Source organism: Cydia splendana, chromosome 13 (assembly GCF_910591565.1).
Source record: "Cydia splendana chromosome 13, ilCydSple1.2, whole genome shotgun sequence".
NCBI classification, from domain to species: domain Eukaryota; kingdom Metazoa; phylum Arthropoda; class Insecta; order Lepidoptera; family Tortricidae; genus Cydia; species Cydia splendana.
The window spans coordinates 15,855,701-15,878,513 of NC_085972.1; the positions used below are offsets into that span (position 1 = coordinate 15,855,701).

At 36.1% G+C, this 22,813-nt stretch overlaps 1 protein-coding gene across 2 annotated transcripts; it reads right to left on the reverse strand.

Annotated features, from left to right (window-relative positions):
• Window positions 1-2,483: 2,483 nt before the first annotated feature.
• LOC134796227 (phosphoserine phosphatase) lies at window positions 2,484-22,769 on the reverse strand. 2 transcript variants are annotated; one of them, XM_063768271.1, is made up of 6 exons: window positions 22,631-22,769; window positions 18,165-18,365; window positions 16,262-16,396; window positions 13,368-13,513; window positions 4,867-5,028; window positions 2,484-3,556 (listed from the first exon to the last, which is right to left on the reverse strand). In XM_063768271.1, exons 1-6 carry the CDS (start codon window positions 22,663-22,665, stop codon window positions 3,453-3,455), a joined length of 783 nt encoding a protein of 260 aa, XP_063624341.1. In that variant the 5' UTR covers window positions 22,666-22,769; the 3' UTR covers window positions 2,484-3,452. The 2 variants fall into 2 exon arrangements, with proteins under 2 accessions (XP_063624341.1, XP_063624342.1); XM_063768272.1 differs by lacking the exon at window positions 22,631-22,769 and adding an exon at window positions 19,223-19,466.
• Between the last annotated feature and the right edge of the window lie 44 nt (window positions 22,770-22,813).

A 22,813-nucleotide genomic window follows, 5' to 3' on the forward strand; every position in this document is an offset into this window, starting at 1 on the left:
TACCAACATTGGCAGTGGCAGTGATGCCCAACAATGGGCCTTTGTGTATTTTGCTACCGTTCGCTAAACAACGATAACATTCGTTGGCCCAATGGTGACGAATACCGCATTTACCAACATTGGCTGTGGCACGGATGCCCAACAATGGGCCTTTGTGTATTTTGGTAACGTTGGCTAGTCAAGGATATCATCCGATGGCCCAATGATGACAAATATCACATTTACCAATATTGGCTGTAGCATTGATGCCCAACAACGGGCCTTTGTTTATTTTGGTAACGTTGGCTAATCAACGATATCATCCGATGGCCCAATGACGACAAATATCGCATTTACCAACATTGACTGTAGCATTGATGCCCAACAATGGGCCTTTGTGTATTTTGGTAACGTTGGCTAATCAACGATATCATCCAATGGCCCAATGATGACAAATATCGCATTTACCAACATTGACTGTGGCACTAATGCCCAACAATGGGCCTTTGTTTATTTTGGTAACGTTGGCGTTGGTTAACGTTATTTTGGTAATCAACGATATCATACGATGGCTCAATGACGACAAATATCGCATTTACCAACATTGGCTGTAGTATTGAGGCCCAACAATGGGCCTTTGTGTATTTTGCTACCGTTCGCTAAACAACGATAACATTCGTTGGCCCAATGGTGACGAATACCGCATTTACCAACATTGGCTGTGGCACGGATGCCCAACAATTGGCCTTAGTGTATTTTGGTAACGTTGGCTAGTCAAAGATATCATCCGATGGCCCAATGATGACAAATATCGTATTTACCAACATTGGCTGTGGCACTGACGCCTAACAATGGGCCTTTGTGTATTTTGGTACCGGTGGCTAAACAACGATAACATTCGTTGGCCCAGTGAGCACAAATATCGCATTTACCAACATTGGCTGTGGTACTGATGCCCAACAATACCAGTTGAGTTTGCTTGTGGCGTCACTAGATGGCGTTACTGTCTCCAAACATCGAAGTTATAGTTATTTTCTCGATTATTCCGGATATAATCATAATATTTTTTAAAAGTAACTTATAAATCTAATAGCTATAACTATAAAATTTATACATAAATTTTAAAAATTGTATTTTACCAACATTTTCTCAATTTAAATCTCAAAAAACATAAATCTCGCTTACGAAGTTTCGAAGTGCGGTTAGTATATATACAAATTAGAGTGTATAGTAAGTGTACTTGCTTCGGCAGTACATATACTAAAATTGGAACGATACAGAGAAGATTAACAACAACTGCTGCCTAGCCTAGGGCCTTCATGTGGATACAACCAATGCCTACCGTAGTGTAATTGTAATATTTATCAGCAAAGGCCCAACGTCGTATTACACAACCACTTACTTAACGTAGGGTAACTGTAGGACTCGTAAACAAAAGCCCATTACATAATTAGACTGTAGGTACACTATAAATTACACAACTATTTACCTACGGTAGTATTGTAAGAATCCTACACAAGGCCCAACGTTAAAGTTACAATGTTGGCCCTCTGTGGGACAAGCTGTGTTGGGCCTTCAACCTGGTGCACGACTACCTACCGACCTACCTGACTTGCCGTTGGGTAATTGTTGAATTTGCAAACAGAAGCACAACGAAAACATTGCCCTTTTTTATTTTTTTGCAGTTGGCCCTACAGCAAGCCATACGGCCAAATCTAACAATTAACCAACCATCAAACAAATGTGTATAGGCCCAACCACGGCCCAACCAAAACCACCACCGTTGAATAATTGTATGATTTATTTAAATAGGACCAACGAAAAAATTACTCTAATGGCCCTCTTTTGGGAATCTTCGGGAGGCCCTTTGTCGAGGGCCCTCCAGCAAATCGTACGGCCAAATGTAACAATTAACCAACCATCAAACAAATGTGTATAGGCCCAACCACGGCCCAACCAAAACCACCACCGTTGAATAATTGTATGATTTATTTAAATAGGCCCAACGAAAAAATTACTCTTATGGCCCTCTGTTGGGAATCTTCGGGAGGGCCTTTGTCGAGGGCCCTCCAGCAAATCGTACGGCCAAATATAACGGTTGCCCAACTAATACGTAAACAAAGGCCCAACAAAATCCCTACAAGAAAATGCTATTAGGGTTGTAACACAAACTACATAATAATAATTCTAATGTATAGGGCCCAATCAAAGAGTAGTATAATATATATGGGCCCAATACATTTCACGACTCTTCTCTTTCCGAACAGACTCAATTTTAGTCGATTACAGTGCCTAACCTTCATGGGCAGCATACGTGAAAGCAGGAAAAATACGCATGTAAGTATAACGGGTTAGCACTGATTGACTAGCACGTTATCTTTTCGCGGATTAGCAAAGTAATATTTTGGTTTAAACCCTATTAGACGTCTAAAAATAATTGCTGTCATATTATTAGGATTTGAAGGATAGAAAAAGTGGGTAATAAATAGAAATCATACAGAGTGTAAACTTAACATATCTTTTAATTTCTTACATTTGAAGTACACAGCCATATTTTGCCATTATCCATAAGACGTATACGTTATAGGTAGTAATTTTTTTATATAACTACTAACTGCATATCTGCAGCAGGCAATGATGTTAAAATCTGAGTAAATAAATAAGTCACTTCAATATAACATACAAAGCTATAAAAATTAAAACACTTCTCCTTGAAAGGAAAGGTACTAAATTATTGACCTATTAAAAATAGTTATGAATATACAAAATTATAAAATATAATTCTAACTAATAATGTTATAATATCTGATACTTTTATGGAAGCACCATGATTTTCCTAAATAATTATTTACAAGTATTAACCTAATTTAATTTCATTAATATATAATATCTGTACAAAACATCTAACGGAACTAAGTCCCGTAAATATTGATCTATAAGTAAAGCATTCAACTCTTTGTACTCAAAGTACCATTACATTTTTTTTTAATTACTTCAACAATAAATGCACAATCGAAATCAGCTCTTATTAACAGAGGCCGAGCTACCAAAATGCTGTGAGTCAATACTGAAACAGTAATGTCATACTCAACCAATAAATATAACCAGACTTTTAGACCATATACCTACCTACGTATTTTATCCAAACGTTACAAATAAGTGTCAAAATAAAAAATTTAAAAAAATAACTATAGTAGACGCAAATTAAACTGACGACCGGGGTCATATTACTATCTCTCTCACTCTATCTACGACCACGCGAGTGTGACTGAGATGTTTTACGACCCCGGTAGTCAGTTTAGTTTGCGTCTACTATAGGCCTATATATTTCTATAATTTAATTACCTAATACTGGTTCAGTACGATATTACTTACTGAGAACTTGAATCTAAAAATGTCATTCTAAAAAGGCCTCTAGTTTGAAGAACTAAAGTACAATTTTCATTGCGCAAATTAGCCTATATTCGGAGTGTTCACTTTGTTTGGAGCGTGAGGGAGGTGATGAGCTCTTGGAAGTCCGTGACGTACCAGGACGCCCTCTTTCTGACCTCCTCTCTTAGGACATTGCCGCCAAAACCTGCAAATAAAGATATAATATAATATTAGCAAATTTCAGTTAACTTGGCAATACGTAGAGAGTTTCTACTGCAGAACACAGATAAATAAGAGTTGGGACTTGAACGCAATAATACGTTATCATTATCAATTTTCAAAGTCCAAAAAGAAATGAAAAATACATAAACAACTCATGTTATTTGGCTCAGTCAGAGATTATTCTTAAAAATCTAAAGTTTCACAAAGTTTAATATTATCGAGGGCAAAATTTCACATTTATAAAGTTTTTGAAATGAAAGTTTTTAATGTGTAACAATTTTTGATTCTGAGCCACGTTAAATTTGAGTAGAATATAAACATATGGAATCCCTCAATTAATATTACATCATATGTAACTGTGACAGTTCTAAAGTGGCCTAGAATTAACATATAGATGGAGTGCGTAATTGTTTACCGTCGTATTTTCTCGGAAACGTTCGTATTTGTCATGCTAGTTCAGTCAACCTCAGTACTTTACAGAGACTGGCTGAAATAGCAAGACACGATCGTACATTTCCGTGAAAGTACGATGGAAAATAATAGGCTAGATGACAAATTTTCATTTATGGTATCAATCAACCAGGTTTGTTTTTAGGATCAAATGTCTATATGGGACCCATTGCAATAAAGCAATACAAAAGTCATAAATGATAGTCAAAGGCCGACAGTCGTACTTCACTCGCGAAACGCCCCGAACAAAACGATAAGTGACCGTGACGTCAAGGTCACTGAGAGTCCATCTTGAAGTATGAACTGTATGAACAAAACAAAAAAATTGTGTTTTTGTCGGTGAAATATTGCGTTTATGTATATAGTTGCTATACAATCCTTTTTTGGATAAAATGTGAGGAATCGAATGGTATCCTTACTTATTTCGTTTTTGGAAGTTAAAAAAAAAAACCTTAATTTTGAAACTTTCAGGTGCTGTATTTTTGTATTATTTCCATATATTTTTGTAATATCCACAATATGTGATAAATTGTTCATTTGCTATCTATTTTACTAGATTTTGTTATAAAATTCAACATGTGTCATCATCCCTATTATGCACTACATCTGTACTAGTACCAGGCGTGGCTCACTCCGCAATTTCGTCGCTTTGCTACAAGTAGCTAAAATTACATCCGTTCCACACCAATTTTGGTGGCTAGCCATAAGCCGCGCGTGGCGCTGTCGCCACCTAGCGGCAATATCTGTCCTGATCATAACAGACGCGCTTTGTTAGAGAGTGAGTCTTCTGTACCTAGTACTGTTATTTATTCTGTGCTAGTACTAGCTAATAATTGTACTCACCAATGAATCCGTCGGCGGGCGGGCTGGCCTCAGCGTCAGTGGCGCCATCTCCGATCATGACGACCCTCTGGTAACCGAACTGTTCCTTGAGCCTTCTGATCACGAGTCCCTTGCCGCCAGATCGGGATGTAGGCTCATTCTCGTCGAAGCCTGCGTATTCTCCTGTAACAAGAAAATAGTTATTTGTTTTACAAGGGGGCAAAGTTGTTGTTTAACCGCTCGTGCTAATATTGATACACGAGCAAGCGAAAGATCCCAAAGTTGAACCACGAGCGTAGCGAGTGGTTCGAAAATGGAATCTTGAGCGTTGCGAGGATTTCAAAGCACGAGGGTTAAACAAAATTTGCCTCCGAGTGAAACACAACATTTTTCACCACACCAACCCGAAGCAAATATTTAATGTAAAATATCAAACAAAATCAAACCAAATCAAATCCAAATGAATGTTTTTAAATATTTATCATCCAAAATCATCATTTAAAAGTCAATTCTACCAGCAAACATAAGAAAACAACTCAAAATTTGCATTTGATTACTTTGCCTCACATGTGAATAAAATGCAACTTTGCTATCAGTTTTTGAAGTGCAAAGGAAGCCTTTCCGAGCTGGTGTGGTGAAAAAGATATTGTTAATAATTGTCTATGGAATAATAGTAAACAGTGTATCCTGTTTCGGTGGACTGCTATTGATGGAGAACTGTCAAATCAACTGCAATGTGGCACTGTCTCCTTCCTATAATTTTTCTATTTTTAGGGTTCCGTACCCAAAGGGTAAAACAGGACCCTATTACTAAGACTCCGCTGTCCGTCCGTCCGTCTGTCACCAGGCTGTATCTCATGAACCGTGATAGCCTAGATGCCTAGCAGTTGTACTAAAAAGTACGGAACCCTCGGTGGGCGAGTCCGACTCGCACTTGTCCGGTTTTTTTATATATACGTTTCTTTTCTGTGTGCTTACGAATACATATTTTATATTTCTATTTATTTCAAAGTTGTTTTAAAAGACTATTAAGAGATAACTATCACGTTTTCATAAAGTAAAATAAATATGCATTTATTGTAATAAAAATAATTCACTAACATTAGTCGAGTCGTAATAAGGGGCTATTCATAAATTACGTCATTTCAAATTGTGGGGTGGGGATTTTAGGGGGGGGGGTTTCAACTATCGCCAAAAATAGATGACGTAATTTATGAACAACCCCTAAGTGGTCCAGATTTTAGACTCCAATTAACCTTCAATAGCCCTTATACTCCTTATAGAAAACGTAAACATGACATTAACACTTTTACGGCACTACGCAAGTGCTGCCCCCTACAGTTCACGCACACTTCCTTGCACGTTAGAGCGTCAGCCATCTAGTGGCCTAAATCGGAAACTTAAACTTGACATTGATACTTCACACCATTAAACATGGCGACTTCTATGCTGTACGTTTCAGTGCATGCGTTATTTACCCTAGCGGCTACTGTCTCTGAGTGCGTTATGCGACACGAAAAAGATAGAAACTCGCAACTCGCCCACCATTTTATCATGAATAGGTCATGCAACAGCGGGTCGCCGAGTCATCGTCAGTGGCACGCGCTCATCTCGTGATAGATAGCGGTGCACTCGTACTACATACGGAGATTACATTCGACTTGGGTACTAAAGTTGAGGAAAAAGTTGGGCTTTCGGGAAAGTACTTTAGGGGATTTTTTATTAATGTAATTTAATCTACATTAACTAATAATACATTTGGTCCAGACAGTAAATACTGATATTATTGTAATTTCTGTATTGATATGAGACCCCTGGGATAAGTAATTAGACCAAGAAAAATCTGCAGAGATTTTGATAGTCCACGCAATGCAAGTGTTATTTTAAACGTCAATCTTCTATGAAATTATGACGTATGAATAATAGTACTTGCACTGTGTGGGCTATCAAAACCGCTGCAGATTTTTCTGGGTCTATAGTCTGTATTTTTAGGTATTTAAATAAAAGTAAACAAATTCCACCCTCAAATGGCTCCTTAAGTCAGTTGAGGGTAGATGAAAACATTACATGATCAAATAATGTAGGTTAAAGTCAGGTCGTTCAGTGACCGATCCAGGCGCTTTTGTATTTGGTTGGTTAACCAATAAATATAATAACTACCCGATAATGTACATCCATTGCTCTATTGTTTGTTTACTTTTATTTAAATACTTAAAGATACAGACTATAGTTATGTTAACTACTTATATTTATTATTTAATGTTTTTTCAATGCGTCAGTATCACAAACTACTTAGATATGTCACATTGCCTGTCCTTGCAGCGATATGTACTTAGGATATACGCCACATGTGTTCACACAACATGCCATTCATTCGAGATAAATACGGTTATTGTGAACGTATGCAGTTTCTAATCATCACTACCGGTTACCGGTTGAACCAGTCTATTGATAACCCCATCTTAGAACACAAGTCACGTGTTGGTCACTAATTAAAACGCGAATTAACATATGTCGGGTTGGGAAAAGGCCTAAGTACTTACAGGACCCTATTTTATAAGTTAGATACAAGTTTACAGGTAAAATGGCCTTTGATACGCGCTTGACGCTTGACCAATAGCAGTATTGCCGCTTCAGATTTAAAATTGTAGCTTTATAAAATGCGCCCAGGTGTATTAATGTTCAATTCTACAAGACCTAAAGACAGTTATACCTACTTTCTGGCACTTAACATATAGCTTGCTAATGTATGAGTGGTTATAATCAGACCACGCTAAGTTATCATGCCAAGTGATACTTACAGGGATATTATGCATTCTTGCTGCCAAGTTTGTGCAAAGTTAGCGTGGTCATGCAGAGTCTATAGGGGAGAGGGGGCAGCCTGGTACACTTTTTACATTAATTGTCATAGTTCAAAATATTACTTATTGAAACCAGTTTTAAGCCTCTATACAATAACCTACATTATTAACCTATGTAATTACTGTATTTGCACATATACAATGCTAAAGATAATAGTACAAATTAGATTTTTGCCACTCAAGGAATAATGTTCGATACTGCCCCAAGAGTGGGTAGCTTTGAACTTACATGGGGCAGATTTGAAAAATGGGCTGTAACACACGCCTACGTCATCATGCTGTTTACAGGTTCTCAAACTTTGAAATGTGGGAGAATTTTAACCAACGGTGAAAATTATTTTAACGGCATTAATTTTAAGTTATTCATGTAGAAACATAGTAAAATAAAACAAATCTAATGTATTAAATTAAACTTTATTTATCTAAACAAGACAAACGTTTGAAAAACTAATTCACAGTTACACGTTAATTACCAATATTCGACGGTCAGGGCATGAAGTTATCTAGATCCGAATTGTCAAATGTGACAGCGCTATACTGTGTTGCCAGTAATGTAAACAGAATTACCCGAACGTCTGAAATTTCTTTCGTGAATCGGAAGATATTGCTAACGAATAATTAATAAAAATGACGTGTTATTGTAAAATTTAAGCTAAAATACATATAAATGAAAATTATAAAATTATAAAGAAATATTTTAACTTATTAACCATAGGTATAATGTACCCATGTAACATGTTATGTTGAAATAAAGTGGCAATGTTATTGTGACGTAGGCCCGTGTCACTCTGGGAATGGAAGACCATGTTTTATTAGACCATGGCTACTGGTTCGTTCATGTTCTGTCAAACTTCAAATATGTCAGGTGACAATTGTGTGGGTCGATGTTGCAAGCCCAAAATATGGATTTGTATCATTATCGCATCAAAAATACATTTTAAAACGTATTTGTTCTAAGCTGCCTCCAGTGATAGCTGCCCCCTTCACCCCTAATAATAGAACCAGTCTTAAGTTAAGCTACTGTTAAAAAATGTGATATTATAAGAAAAATAACCGCAAGAGAAGCAGCTTTAAGACAATGGTTTTAATTATAAGCTTTTGTGTTGTTTCCGGATTAGGTACAACACAAACAAGTTTACTGACCCGAGAAAAAAAAACGTAATAACTCTAAAGGTACTTGTAAAGTGGCACAAACATCTGTGTATGAGTGACGCCCAGAAAAGGGCAAGGGTTAAGGTTAAACACACCCACGGGAATGAAAAACATTGCCATAACTATTTAATTTAAACCTTATTGGTAAGAGGTTACGGCATATTATTGCCTGACTATATATATTGACTTCCGGAGAAAACAAGGGTTTAATGCGTCGGCATGTACGGTCGAAAGTATTAATTTATGACCCATTTCGTACCTTGTCACAGTGACAATCAATATGAAATTCGCTAGAGACCTCATTCTATTGTCACTGTGACAAGGTACAAAATGGGTCATAAATTAAAACTTTCGACTGTACCATACATGTAATATTAGAAAGGTATGAAGTAGGTAATCAATTTAGTTACTGAATCGGTCAATGGCATGCCGTAAAACAAAAATATAGTCAATCAAACTGACATTGGCTTAGTTTCCCATTAAAAATAACCTTTATTTTCATGGAAATAGAATATTGAACACATCTAGTGCGAAGCTACATTTGCTGTCTGTAGGTACATCTTGACAGGACCAATGACTGATAAATAAATTTTAATAAAGCAAATATACAACACTTAAAATAGCGCTAGAGACGTCACACGATAGAAAAACAAGTCGCTGGGGGCGCGGCTCGCGATAGCAACAGGCCTAACAACAAACTAGTTACATCAGATTTCGCAGATTATGTTATCTGCGTAGATACAGTGGAAAATTTTAATCGCAAATCGCTATCACTAGTTTTTACAAAATTAATAGAAACAAAAGAAACGTCCGTTGAAAAAACATTGAATAAATAGTAGGTAACTAATCAATAAATGCGTTCCGTTATTGACAAGTAGGTACATTTTAATTATACATATAAATAATTTACAATACGGATATTAAGGAGTCCTTTCATCAGTCTCTGTTACTTCTATTATATTTCAATTATTAACTGTTATGTTTGCAAATAACAGTAGTATTATTATGATTACATGCATTCGGTCAAAACATACACGTTTAGAAGCCTTATTTACTGCGGGTCAATTTGTGTAAGAATGTCCTGATATACTATGTATTTACACAGAAAGATCCTTATAAGTTTTAAATGTGTCGTTGCGACGTAATTATTCACAAATTACTAAGTACCGGGACGAGTTTTATATAGTGTCCGACCGAAGGTTCGGTTTCGGTTTCGGTTTCGGCCAGTTTCGGCCAAAAAATCATGTTTCGGCTGTAGTTTCGGTTTCGGCCAAAAAACGGCCGAACCTTTCGGCCGGGCCGAAACTTACGAAATGGTACTTCGTACTATGAAACTAAACTATGTGACAAAGACCAAAAGTTGGGGAATAAGTAGGACAACAATATTTATTAAGATGTACCTACATATACTGATTCATGTATAGGTACAGAAATTAATTGGATTATTATAAAACACAATTCCACTAATCAGGGCGCCACTAGACGGTTGACGCAGACTTAAGAGGCTGTTAATACCTATAACGCGCACACTGTCTAATTGTATTGGAGTAAATGAGATTAGCACTGTCGCATGTTACTGGGCCTGGGCAAAGGAATAATAAGAAAACTCATCATCTTCCTCGCGTAGTCCCGGAATTTTTGGCACGGCTCATGGGAGCCTGGGGTCCAATTGACAACTAATCCCAAGAATTGTCGTAGGCACTAGTTTTTAAGAAAGCGACCGCCATCAGACTGATCTTCGAACCCAGAGAGTAAACTAGGCCTTATCGGGACTAGTCCGGCTTCCTCACGATGTTTTTCCTTCACCGAAATGCAAATAGTAGGTAAATATCAAAATTATATTTAGTATAAAAGTTCCGAAAAACTTATTGGTACGAGTACGTCAAGAGTACGTGGCCGGGGTTTGTACCTTGCGACCTTCGGATTGAAAGTCGCACCAGGGCTCGCTTTTTAATACAATGGACATTGCTTGGAGTCTGTGCTCAACTACTTATCCTGAAGCCTGAAGCACGGCTTTGACTTCGCATGAAAGTTCGCCTCACTGGGGCACTTCGGACGTTTAGGCCCAGGTGAAGACCCGGCCTTACGATATTGTCAACAAAAAATTTGCGCTCGCTGCGCTCGCGTTTTTGTTTCAACCTGTATCTACAATCATGTCGGCTTGACTGGTGAATGAACAGAGTTAGACCAAGAAAATTCTGCAATTATTTTGATAGCATACGCAGTGCAACTAGTGCAAATGTTATTTAAACGTCATAATTTCATAGAAGTTTTGGCGTTTAAAATAACACTTGCACTGCGTGTGTTATCAAAATCGTTGCAGAATTATCTTGGTCTAACTCTAGTAATTTTCTTAAAAAACTGCTTAAGTAACATCAATTTCAAGGGCATTGGGTGTTGACAGCCCCATAATATGTGTGTAAAAGCGGTTTTATGACATTTTTTCAACGATTTTAACAAGTCTACAAAAGGTTCGGTTTCGGTTTCGGTTTCGGCCGAAACTAGAGCCAAAGCCGAACATTCGGTTTCGGTTTCGGTTTCGGCAAAAAAACATGTTTCGGTCGGACACTACAAACCCTCTGAAGACTAGAACAGCATGTATTAACTTATAGACATACAAGACAACCAATCAAGTAGTGCCGTCTAGAAAGCGCAAGAGAAAAACCACTCCAGTTCCCGTAACGGTCAACCTACATGAGAAATTACATCCTGCCCACAACATACGTCGAAAGAAAACGCGTCGATCTCAAGCAAATGCCACTTTGTCTGTTGTCAATAAGAAACTTTTGCCATAAATATTCAATAATTAATCGACCTTATTGTCTTTATAACAAGTGATAACTTTTCCTAAGAATGTAATTTATCATTTAGCTCGTAATGCGAATGTGAAAACAAGATCGGCGTATAAAAACAACATGTTTGTATCCTTTAATTTAATGCGTCAAAGAGTTATTTTTTCGTTTTACGATTTCATTGTTATCTGATTTATTTGCGCGTCTCTTTAATCTATAGTTGCTACTTGGAATTGGAACAAGATATCAAGTATTATTTTGAGTGAGATATAATTGTTTAAAACTAGTCGTTCCTTTTTGTATTTTTACACGTGATTTTCAACCTTACCTCGGTTACTTAAACCTTCATTCGGAACAAAATATACTTTGGCCAAGAACTGTCTCATTTCAAACATAGGCAGAGAGAATCATACTGTATTTGTCTTACCTACGCTAGTGCTAGCACCCAAAAGGGATGAGTATAGTGTTTAGGGATCCGTACCCAAAGGGAAAAAACGGGAGCCTATTACTAAGACTCCGCTGTCCGTCTATCTGTCTGTCACCAGGCTGTATTTCATGAACCGTGATAGCTAGACAGTGAAAATTTTCACAGATGATGTATTTCTGTTGCCGGTATAACAACAAATACTTAAAACAGAATAAAATAAATATTTAAGTGGGCTCCCATACAACAAACGTGTTTTTTTTGCCGTTTTTTGCTTAATGGTACGGAACCCATCGTGTGCGAGTCCGACTCACACTTGGCCGGGTTTTTGTTCTTATTTTCTGACAATTTTGGTTTGCCAAAGTACATACGTTTTAATACTTTAATTGAGGCAATTTTTTCAACTTCAATATTTTTTGCATAGTGACTACTGTGTTTATTATCAAAATTCAAAAGTCCATACTAAATAAATGTGATATTTATTTTATCAGTTGTATAATTATTGGAATCGATTATTCATCCATTGCTCTACTTTGTTTCATTGACGATATCTGTTGACCCAATTTACTGTTATTTTACATCTCGCTTATAACAAAAATTACAACTGACCATCGATGGACCTTATTTCCTTACAATAAGGTTTACAAATTGTCAATTAATAGTACAGATGGTACTTCAAAGCATGCGTCATTTTAAAACTCCTCAAGTGCGCTTTGTTTACAGCGATTGCATGGATATGGGTTTTTATCAGTCAAAAGCCTTCAAAGATTGCGTTTATCTGGTAGTTATTGTATTGTTATGGTATTGTTTGAAATGGTATTAAGATAGTCTTATAGTATTGTTTGAAATGGTATTAAGTTCAAGCGCTGTACATATGTACTTAGGTACATGCACGTTTGCACGTGCATATTGCAGCCGATTACTATACTGTTGAAAAAATTACTATTTTGTTGTAAATGCACAAAAACTATTTAAAGAAGTACCCTACACCCCTTGTAGTTGCAGGCGTCGATAGGCGGGCTGTATGCTTGTTTGCCACCGACGTGGTATTAAAAAAAAGAAGAAGACAGAGCACTGTAACATGCCAAAAAGCTCCGGACTTAGCTCGTACTTTTATTTTTACAATGACTCTCACTGAATGACTTTTATATGTTGATAAAGAAACAGGTCGATTTTAAAACTATGATTACAATTATTGAGTAAAAATCAACCGTCTGTTTCTAGTTACAAATGATATTTTTTCCATCTCAATTTTTCCTTTGCTAATAAAGACCTATAATGAAAGAGACTTACCATTAAAGTAGAATTTGAGTCTATTGGCGAAGACGTTGCCTTTAGGTATATTTAGCTGTGCAGCAACTGGCTCGATCAGACATCTGAAGCCACCGGACACGAGGTATACCTGCACGCCACGCTCCTGTAGCGTCTTTACTAGTTGGCTGCAAAGATATACAACTAATTCAAACACATGTAATGTACATTACTTATTTACTTCTATTTACATCTATAGCTGTTGTTCAGAACTTCGTCTTTAAAATATTTCAACCGCATTTTCACCCTCTTAAGGGTTGAATTTAAGAAAATTCTTTCTTTGTGAAGTTTTACAACATTTGAAGATAATATGTTTTAAGGCCAGGTCAAGAGAACCCTAAACCGGCGATCGTGTATGAGGAAAGCTTGCAAGTGGAAATCCGTGGTCTCTGCTTACCCCTCCGGGAAATAGGCATGATTATATATGTATGTATAGGTATGTATGTTTTATATTTCCAGATCCTGTTTTGCACGGACTGCCGTTGTTCGTTTATTATTGCTCATATAAAGATAAGCATCTAGAAAAAACCACTCATTTACTTTCGTTACCGCGCCGATAATAAATACTCTATTGTCTTTTTTTTTTAATCCCTAAGATTATATTAGATAAGATATAAAACATATCCGGGCATTTTTTTAATGGAGTCGCATAGAATCTAGTAGATAATGATGAATGACAATTTATTTTGGTATTTGATACTGCTGATTTCTGCAGGTGGCTTTTATTATATCTAGGTCACAGGCAAATAAAATACTTGACGAACAATCATTAATTCATTTGCATAACATGCGTCTAACATACGCGCCGTAACAAAGAACTATTGTAGGCCTTTAGACTAGGGCTCCCGATATCCGTGCTACACGCCACGTGTTCTTAGTCCCGGCGGTACTAAGCGTCCGAACTATACGAACCCGTCAAAGTCCGTGCCCGTGTAGAGGGTTCGGCTCCGGATTTGCGTTCGGTTCCGGAGCCGCGGTCATACCTAGTTGTTGTTGTTCTGTTTTTTTTTTTTAGTTTTGCTTGTTATTAGTAACGTGTTATTGTTCGTTATAAACTTTTCATTCTTCGCTCTTATAAAGAACGCGTCCGATCGTCACTATACGTCGAGAACGGGCCGGACCCTTGCGTAATTAATACCGGGGATCCGGACCCACGGGTAACACGGGTACACGGACCTTAATTACACAGACCCTAATTACCCGTTCCGAGCGGGCCACAAATCCGGTTTCGTGTAACACAAAAACGTGGCCCCGGGGACGGATACACGATACCCGGACGCCACCGCAAGCCCTACTTTAGACTGGGAAGTAAATATCTATCTTATATGGCATAGACCAAGGCTAGATAACTGGTTACTAGAACATACTACAACAAAAAGGAAGATTAAAAAAAATAGCCACAATACACATTAAAAGGTCGGTAAACAACTTGATAATGCGGAATGAACTGGATATCTTTACAAGCGGCACCGGTAATAGAGCTGATTGTGTTATACTTTGGCCTGTCGGCACAGATATGATAATTTCGAGACAAATATGGAGTTTGAGTCGGTTTGGTATAAATGGGTTTCAACTCTTGACCTGACCGTATTCCCAAAGAGCGTGCGAGTGAGTTTTTGGGCGCCAATGTTACGTGAGCTCGAGAATCTTAACAAGCATGTGTAAAGAGAAAACATTTATATTGGTTCTTATTAGTCTTGTGATTGGCCCATTTTGTAAGCTATAAGAATGACATACGATCGTGGCCTACAAAGTTAAGTTAGTGAGGAGAGAAGACCTAAAAAAAACACACAATACATAAATAAAATTAAACAGAAATTAAATATCGATTTAGTAATGGACACTACTACTAAACTTACTAAACTAAATTTTGAAACCTATGGTTTGTGAATAGAAAAGAATATTTACATGTAGATACTTTTCATATGACGTAAACTAGCTTAGGGATCATTCATTAATTACGTCACACGAATTTCTAGGTTTTTTGACCCCTCCCCCCCTCCTTGTCACACTTGGTCACATTTTGCAAATCCCTCCCCACCTGGTGTGACGTCACATTTTAGGCAAAATCGGTAATAGTAACTCGGCATTATTTTTTTTAATGAAAAAATATTTTAGGTAAAAGAAATATTAGTAATTTTATAACACAAAACCAATTAGGAACGAAAATTACTTCCAAAAACTCATTATTTAACTGTACAGCGAATAAAAAAATATAAATTAATTTTCGGTTACTGATGAAGTTAAAGTGACGTCACAATGTTTGTGACTCCCCCCTCCCCCATGTCACAACATGTCACATTTTCTTCACCCCTCCCTCCCCCTAAACGTGTGACGTAATTAATGGATGACCCCTTATGTTCATGTATTCGTAGGTGTGTTACCAACCAAGTCACAGTGAAATGAAAACTGTTTGTTAACATGACAACATGTTTCTCTAAGTCATGTATCAGCCAAAATATTTGCCAAGCAAGCAATATTATCACTTTATAATACCCTCTTACTTCCCAGAATGTACATATATAGTCATATATATAATAGTGTCGTTATTCATAAACGCGTTACTGATGCAGTAACTATGAATCGTTTGTCTTTATTTGACATTTCACTTAAGTATTTGTAAGAAAGGGATAAAATATAATTTAACAAAATCAGGCCCGTAAAGTTGTATGAATAAGGGGGCAAATCTTTATTTAAAACTGTCCGAAATATAATTATTGCAATGGCTAAACACGTTTTATGGATAAACACGCTTGCCGGCGGTATTAACGATTAACTACCGTAATACCAAATTTTAAGGTTCAATTTCAAATGCCAGATACTCCATCTAGGTTAAAATTTGGTAAAACTGGTACAATAAATGAAAAAAAACTTACGATACTCCAGGTGTGAGATGGTTAGGGAATGTGTCGATGAACTCTCTGATTTGGCTGACCGACGGTCTGATAATGTCTAATCTTTTCTTCAGGGCTTCCTGGAACGTCATGCTGCCACCCATAGCCTCGGCCGTCCTGAAAAGAAATACGATATGAAACATACAATTGATACAATTTTCATTTCATTTTGTACCTTAAAAATACAAAAAAGAGAATATTTTCGGATGTGGTTAAAAAATATGCATTAGCTCGAATGGCTAGCTGGAGTGATGTAAGCGCAACTTACAATTTTTATGTCTTTAAAAAATACCCAAAACTTAATTAATAATTACATAAAACAAGCTGAGCCTCAAAGACAGTGACAATTCTATTATGTTTAGATAAAAATGGATTTTCGCTGGAACACGAAATCCGCTTCGATCATCTTCCTCGCGTTATCCCGCATTTTTGCCACGGCTCATGGGAACCTGGGGTCCGCTTGACAACGAAATCCACGTCAATAAGGTATGTATTCGCTGTTCAATTATATAAATACAAGATATGGTCCGATCAAGTAGGGAATTCAACATAAAAAGAAGGCCCTAAAATCGAACCAGTAAGACAGGTCTGATTGCAACCAGTTTGGCGCATTGCCAAAATTTTACCTACACTTACAACATCGATAATGCATTGGGGCAATGCTATGTCAATGAAACGGAAAATACATAATGCTTATACGTAACTTGAGAAACCAATATTTATTCACTTGACGCAATAAAATGTTTACATTGGTAATACTATCATATTTTTATCTCTTATATGCTTAACTTTAGAAACCCATATTTATTTACTTGATGCAAGAAAATATTTAGGTATCTTGGAAATACTGTTAAATTTTTATCTCTTATATACGTAACTTGAGAAACCCATATTTATTGACTTGATGCAAGAAAATATTTAGCTTGGTAATACTGTGCTATTTTTATCTCTTATTATAAGTTATATTTAGTTGCGGTGATTTGGACCGGATCGGAGGTTAAAATAATAGTTCGTATCAACATTTACTTATAACGTGATATCTGTATTTATCTTGGGCCTATCTTGTGCAATTCAGAAAGGCGAGTGAATGAAATCATCATTAATTAATAATCTTATAAAATGTATCAGTAAATTATCAATTAAATTCACGTGATATATCTGTTGCCATCTGTCAAAGAAAAACGTCTGTACAGCCATGGAAATATAAAATTATGCCGCGCATTTATTTATGCACATGATAATCGTTTAAGTTACAATGTAACCATTGAATTAAACTTTCACTTCACAAAACCGTAATAAAAATATTGCTTGTTAAAATTGATGATTACACTAAGAATATCGACAAAAATAAGATACACTTACCTGAGAATAAACAAAGAGAAAAATAACTAAAACTATCAGTTATATTATAACTCGGCACGATGAGATTTCGTCTATCTAAATTGTGATACCACGCGTATCTGTATATATCCGTTCATGGTCCAATACACAGACTACGTGGTATGACACCTAGAGAGATGAATTAAACTTGTACATACTTGATAGCTACAGCTACATTGTCAAACTACAATTTTATAAGTATTTATTCGTATCAACTACCCTTTAAAAAATTGCGCCAACTTACTGCGAAGTTGACATTCAAGTATAGTTGAATTATCGAGAAGATGGAATTGCATTTGTAGTGGTTGTATGCTGATAGTACAAGAAAATAGAAAATTCAAATATAGAATGCCTGTAAACAAACAATACTACTACATATGCAATTCCACGCTCTCGATGATTCAACTATACCATATAGAAGGTTCAGATTATTTTGACGCCCCCAACGCCAGGCGTTTGTTCTGAACCGTACACCGTACATAATAGGGCAAAGACTACAACTTACAGTCTCTTAACTTCTTCGCCTTTCCCGCAGAACCTCGCCAGCTCATCGATGCCTTCATCCCTGATGACGGTGGAGTCAACGTCGAAGCAGACGCAGTCAGCAGTACGGAACAGCTCCTGAACGCTCTGCTGAGGGGACATGACGCTGATGGACACCAGTGAGAGGGTCTTCAGGGTCGCCAGATGCAGGTTGTTCTTGATGCTGTGGAGGTGGTCAGAATAAGAGATTTTCAGAATATAGGACGAACTATTTCGCTAATTACTGTCTGGTTTTCTAAAGTGTTGTTTGGTTTTATTTTAAACCAACTATTGAGTTGTTAACTATAATCGGATAACAATAAATAAGTATTGTATATCATGATGCAATTTATAAGTTTACACAGTTAATTTGTTTACACGATACTTTTAATAGTAAGTGGGTATTATGGTCTCAATATTCCAATGTTATAAATATTTTAGGATTGTTAAAAACTAGTTGGAAATTGGCGAAAGATACATATAAGTTAAAAACAGTTGTTTGTAATAAGCAATAACACAGTCTTTCAGAAGACTGATGACTGTTTTAAAATGATTGGACACCTCGACGGTACACAAATATATGGTAAACTAAGAAAACTGTTAGAAAACCCATACTTTATACATACCTATGCTGTTTGCACAGTGCACACGACCGGTTTGTATGGTTAATAACAGTGTGCAAAATGTGGTTCACCACTTTATATGGATCCAATCAATCAATTGTGGTTAATAATGTCAATTTGTTTGTTCAATAATAAATTGACCATATTTGCCTCAATACTGACCACGTCATATCAATTTAACTTTAGGTACTATCTCTACCCCCACAGCTGAGTTGCATCAGTGTTATAGAACCCACACTAGCGGATCGGAAACTTCAAACACATCTTTGAATTACTTCGCAGATGTAAGAAGGATTCCTCGTGATGGCTTCCTTCACTAAAGAGCAACTAGTAAATATCAATATTGATTATGAAGGTATATGGTATACATATAAATAAATATTCAAACAATGCATTCGTAATAAAAATAAATACGAACCTGTAAAGTGCCATGTTGAATCTTCAGAGTTTCAGACGCAAATGAACGGAATCGTTACACAGTTAATATCTTGCCGTAAAGGTCAGACCAATTAAACAAATACAGCCGGAGATACCGTGAACACGCCTCCACCAAGAGTGAATCACATACAGTGCACCCAGCCTACCGTTATCGCCTTATATCCACATGCCTCCCAAGATAAGCTAGTGATGCGAGCTACAGAACTACTCTCTGAGAGCTACGTACTATGAATGACGTCAGTCAGACAACTTCAATTGAAAGACAGTGTGCCAGACACGGCTCGCGTTTGAAGCAAGGGCGCGGAAACGAGGGTTGTCTCGCTCACTCGCGATAGAAGCGTATGGAATATTTGTGGAAGCACTTGTTTTGCGAATTGCGTCGAGCGCAAAAATGATAAGCGCGTGAGTCGATGATTAAACGAGATTGTTTTTGTTAAGAAAAAATAATAATAAATCTTATTAGGCCAATAATTGCGTGTTTAGGGTGTATCAACAACAAATACAAGTCAACATACGTATTAGTATGTTTTTCTCCAAGGAGTTCCCTATGTATAAGCTGGCGGGGGGTACTATAACTGTTATCAATAATTTATTACCTCCTACATCAAACGTGCATGTTCAATAACAGGGTCAAGGAATGATGAAAGCAGTACGATAATTTACTAACGGGAATTCGGAAATAGAAATTATCTAATTGATCTTTAACTAGACATTAATAACTTCAATGTTAATATTTTCTTTTCCTTTTTTATTGTGGGACGTACCACAATTACAATTTATAGATTAATAACTTCATCAGCAATTTAATGTATGCCCACTGTTATGTTTTTACCATTGACATAGATATCTAGGGACTGGCTTTACGGACAATAATAATGAGGCATGACAGGGGCCAGTACAGCGGTGTGACACCGGTACAACGCGATTGGTTGATGAGTTCGCATCACGCGCGCTATTGGTCGCAACTAGTTGCGTTAGACTGCACGATTGGCTGGAATTCGTGAGTCACACCGCTAACCTAGTACCATTTTAGTGCCCGTAAGGCCAGTCCATAGATATATACGTTAATGGTTTTTACACAAGTCCTCCAGTTCAAGCCCTGGTGGAACTCAACAGGCTGAACAGATCAGGTTAAAAAAAGTAAAAATATGAAGTTTAGCCAATATTTGAAGGTGTATTCGGGTATTACCGAATGTCGGATAATTCCGAAAATCAGATGAAAATCACCCTTAATTCCATCATAATAAAAGTCTCTTTTCGGAATTATCCGACAGTTTTCGACATTCGGAATTACCCGAGTAAACCTTATTAGCTTCTATGACAATAAAAAATATGTTTAATACTTAATTTTGCGGTTATTTATTTGTTATATTTATTTGTGTGTGTTATTTTAAATGTCATAATTTCATGGAAGTTTGATGGTCAAAATAACACTTGCACACAGTCTGTGCTATCAAAATTGCTGCATAGTGAGTTGGGTCTGACTCTAGTTCCTTCTGATAAACTTTTTCCTCCTTTGCAAGTACCATTTATGCATTTGGATAGCAAACGCAGCTGTAAATACCCTATTAAGAGGAAATCCCTAGTGAAGCTATAGTTTCATGCAACATTGTAGTTTTTAATTTGAATATTTACCCTAAAAAGTTAAAGTTGGCTTGATAGGACAAAAATCACAAACACAGGTCTAATAATTATTTATTTTCAGTTGTATATTGTAACCATAGCAGTATAATTTTAGTATAAAATAGCTAGTGCAGAACAGCAAAATTTTAAACAGAAGAGTTTTCAGTTTGAAATTCCCAGGCGAGACTAAGCAGATTTCAAGAAAATCTTTGAATGCAGTTATGTTTTTTTTGTAAATAAAAGAATGTTTCCTTTAACCCTTAAATGCATAGTGTTGCCAAATGTCTACAAAGCATTAGACAGCTCACAGATTAAAAAAAAAGGGCTTACGTTCTTGAATGCACCTTTATACCAAACATCAAGTAGTAGGGTGATGATGTAAGGGTTAAATTTACGCAATATTTTTAATTAATAAAAATTACATTCGTTTTAAGACGAAAAGTCGGAAAGATTGGAAAAATCTAGAAGTTGATAATTTTTAGTATGTGATTTTGAATGGTGTTTTCGGGGTTTGTAATTATTTTATATTTAAAAACTTTATCATAGGTATACCACAAATAGTGTACCTTTCTAATGGTAGTAAAAAATTTCATATGTCTATTACTGAAAATTACATATTTACATAAATATGATTTAGCCAATTCAACTTCTAACACTGATTTCGCAGTGAAAATCGAAGTTATATATTTTTTTACTATCTTTCCTAGAATCGGCAAACAGTTATATAATACATATATTAATTTCAGGCAAAAAGAAAAAATCATGCATTTAAGGGTTAAGTAAATTGAGCTAACTTCATAAGGTACTTTCCCTCCAGGGCCCATTCATTTTTTCCACACTGTATAATCATTTGTTTTCTTTTAATAAATAGAAAACTTACATAGAAGTCTATCCTATTTATCTGCATTATTACAATTTAACTTACTGCTTTTATTTAATTATTGTAGTATTGATAAATATACAGTTGTTACTGCCAATGAAACAATTATGGTTTTTGAGATAATTCTTTGCATGGGTAATGTAAATAATTTATCTGCCTCGACCCGATATAAAAACCAGTTTCAATAATGATTTATGTAAACACATGAAAGTAAACAGTGGAAATCATAATTCAGTATAAACCAGTTTTGTATATCAGCCCATTGTAGATACAGTATTTTCTTCACCCATGCAAAGAATTATCTAAAACTGGTATGAAGCAGATTTCAGAACTTAGATTAAGAATACCTTAGCTAATATGACTTGCAAATTTGATTACTTATCACGAAAGAGCAATATCATAAAAAAATAAGATGTAGATATTTGGAATCGATATGTAAGTGTAACTGCTTAAGGATTATGGAAAAGTGTGCAACAAGCAATGATGTATGTATGAAAAACATTTATTTATCTTATCTATATCTACATCCTCTGTAAAATAACATCATACTTTTTAATAAACAGGTACTCGTTCGCGTTGATAATTGACAGGATAATAATGCGCTGGATATTCTAGAATGACCTTGCGACACAATTATTCTCTTCGCGCGTGTTTAGATTTTCGCTGAATCATAGTTTTTAAATACTTCACGAATATCGGCAAATTCTTTTAATTCTTATATTTTATCGACTCTATATTAAAATGAGATGCAAAATGAGTAATTTACGGTGATTTAGCGATAGGTTTACGATAGTAAAGCTAAAAAATTGCATTCAGCTCAAGGTTATGTTATCAAACCCAATAAAAATAGAATTAGAAGTTTTAAACTTATGACAGGGCACGTACCTTTTTCTTATACTTTCACAAATCGATGTAAACATTAAATATGAAGCTGGAAAACACTTTTCTTTGATAAATTTACTTTAGAAATTGGTTTTCAAAATACAGACATGACAGCCGCTCACAAGTGAAGTGACAGTGACAGCAGACCAGATTAATTGACGTTTCCAGGTGCGTTTCTAACCTAAC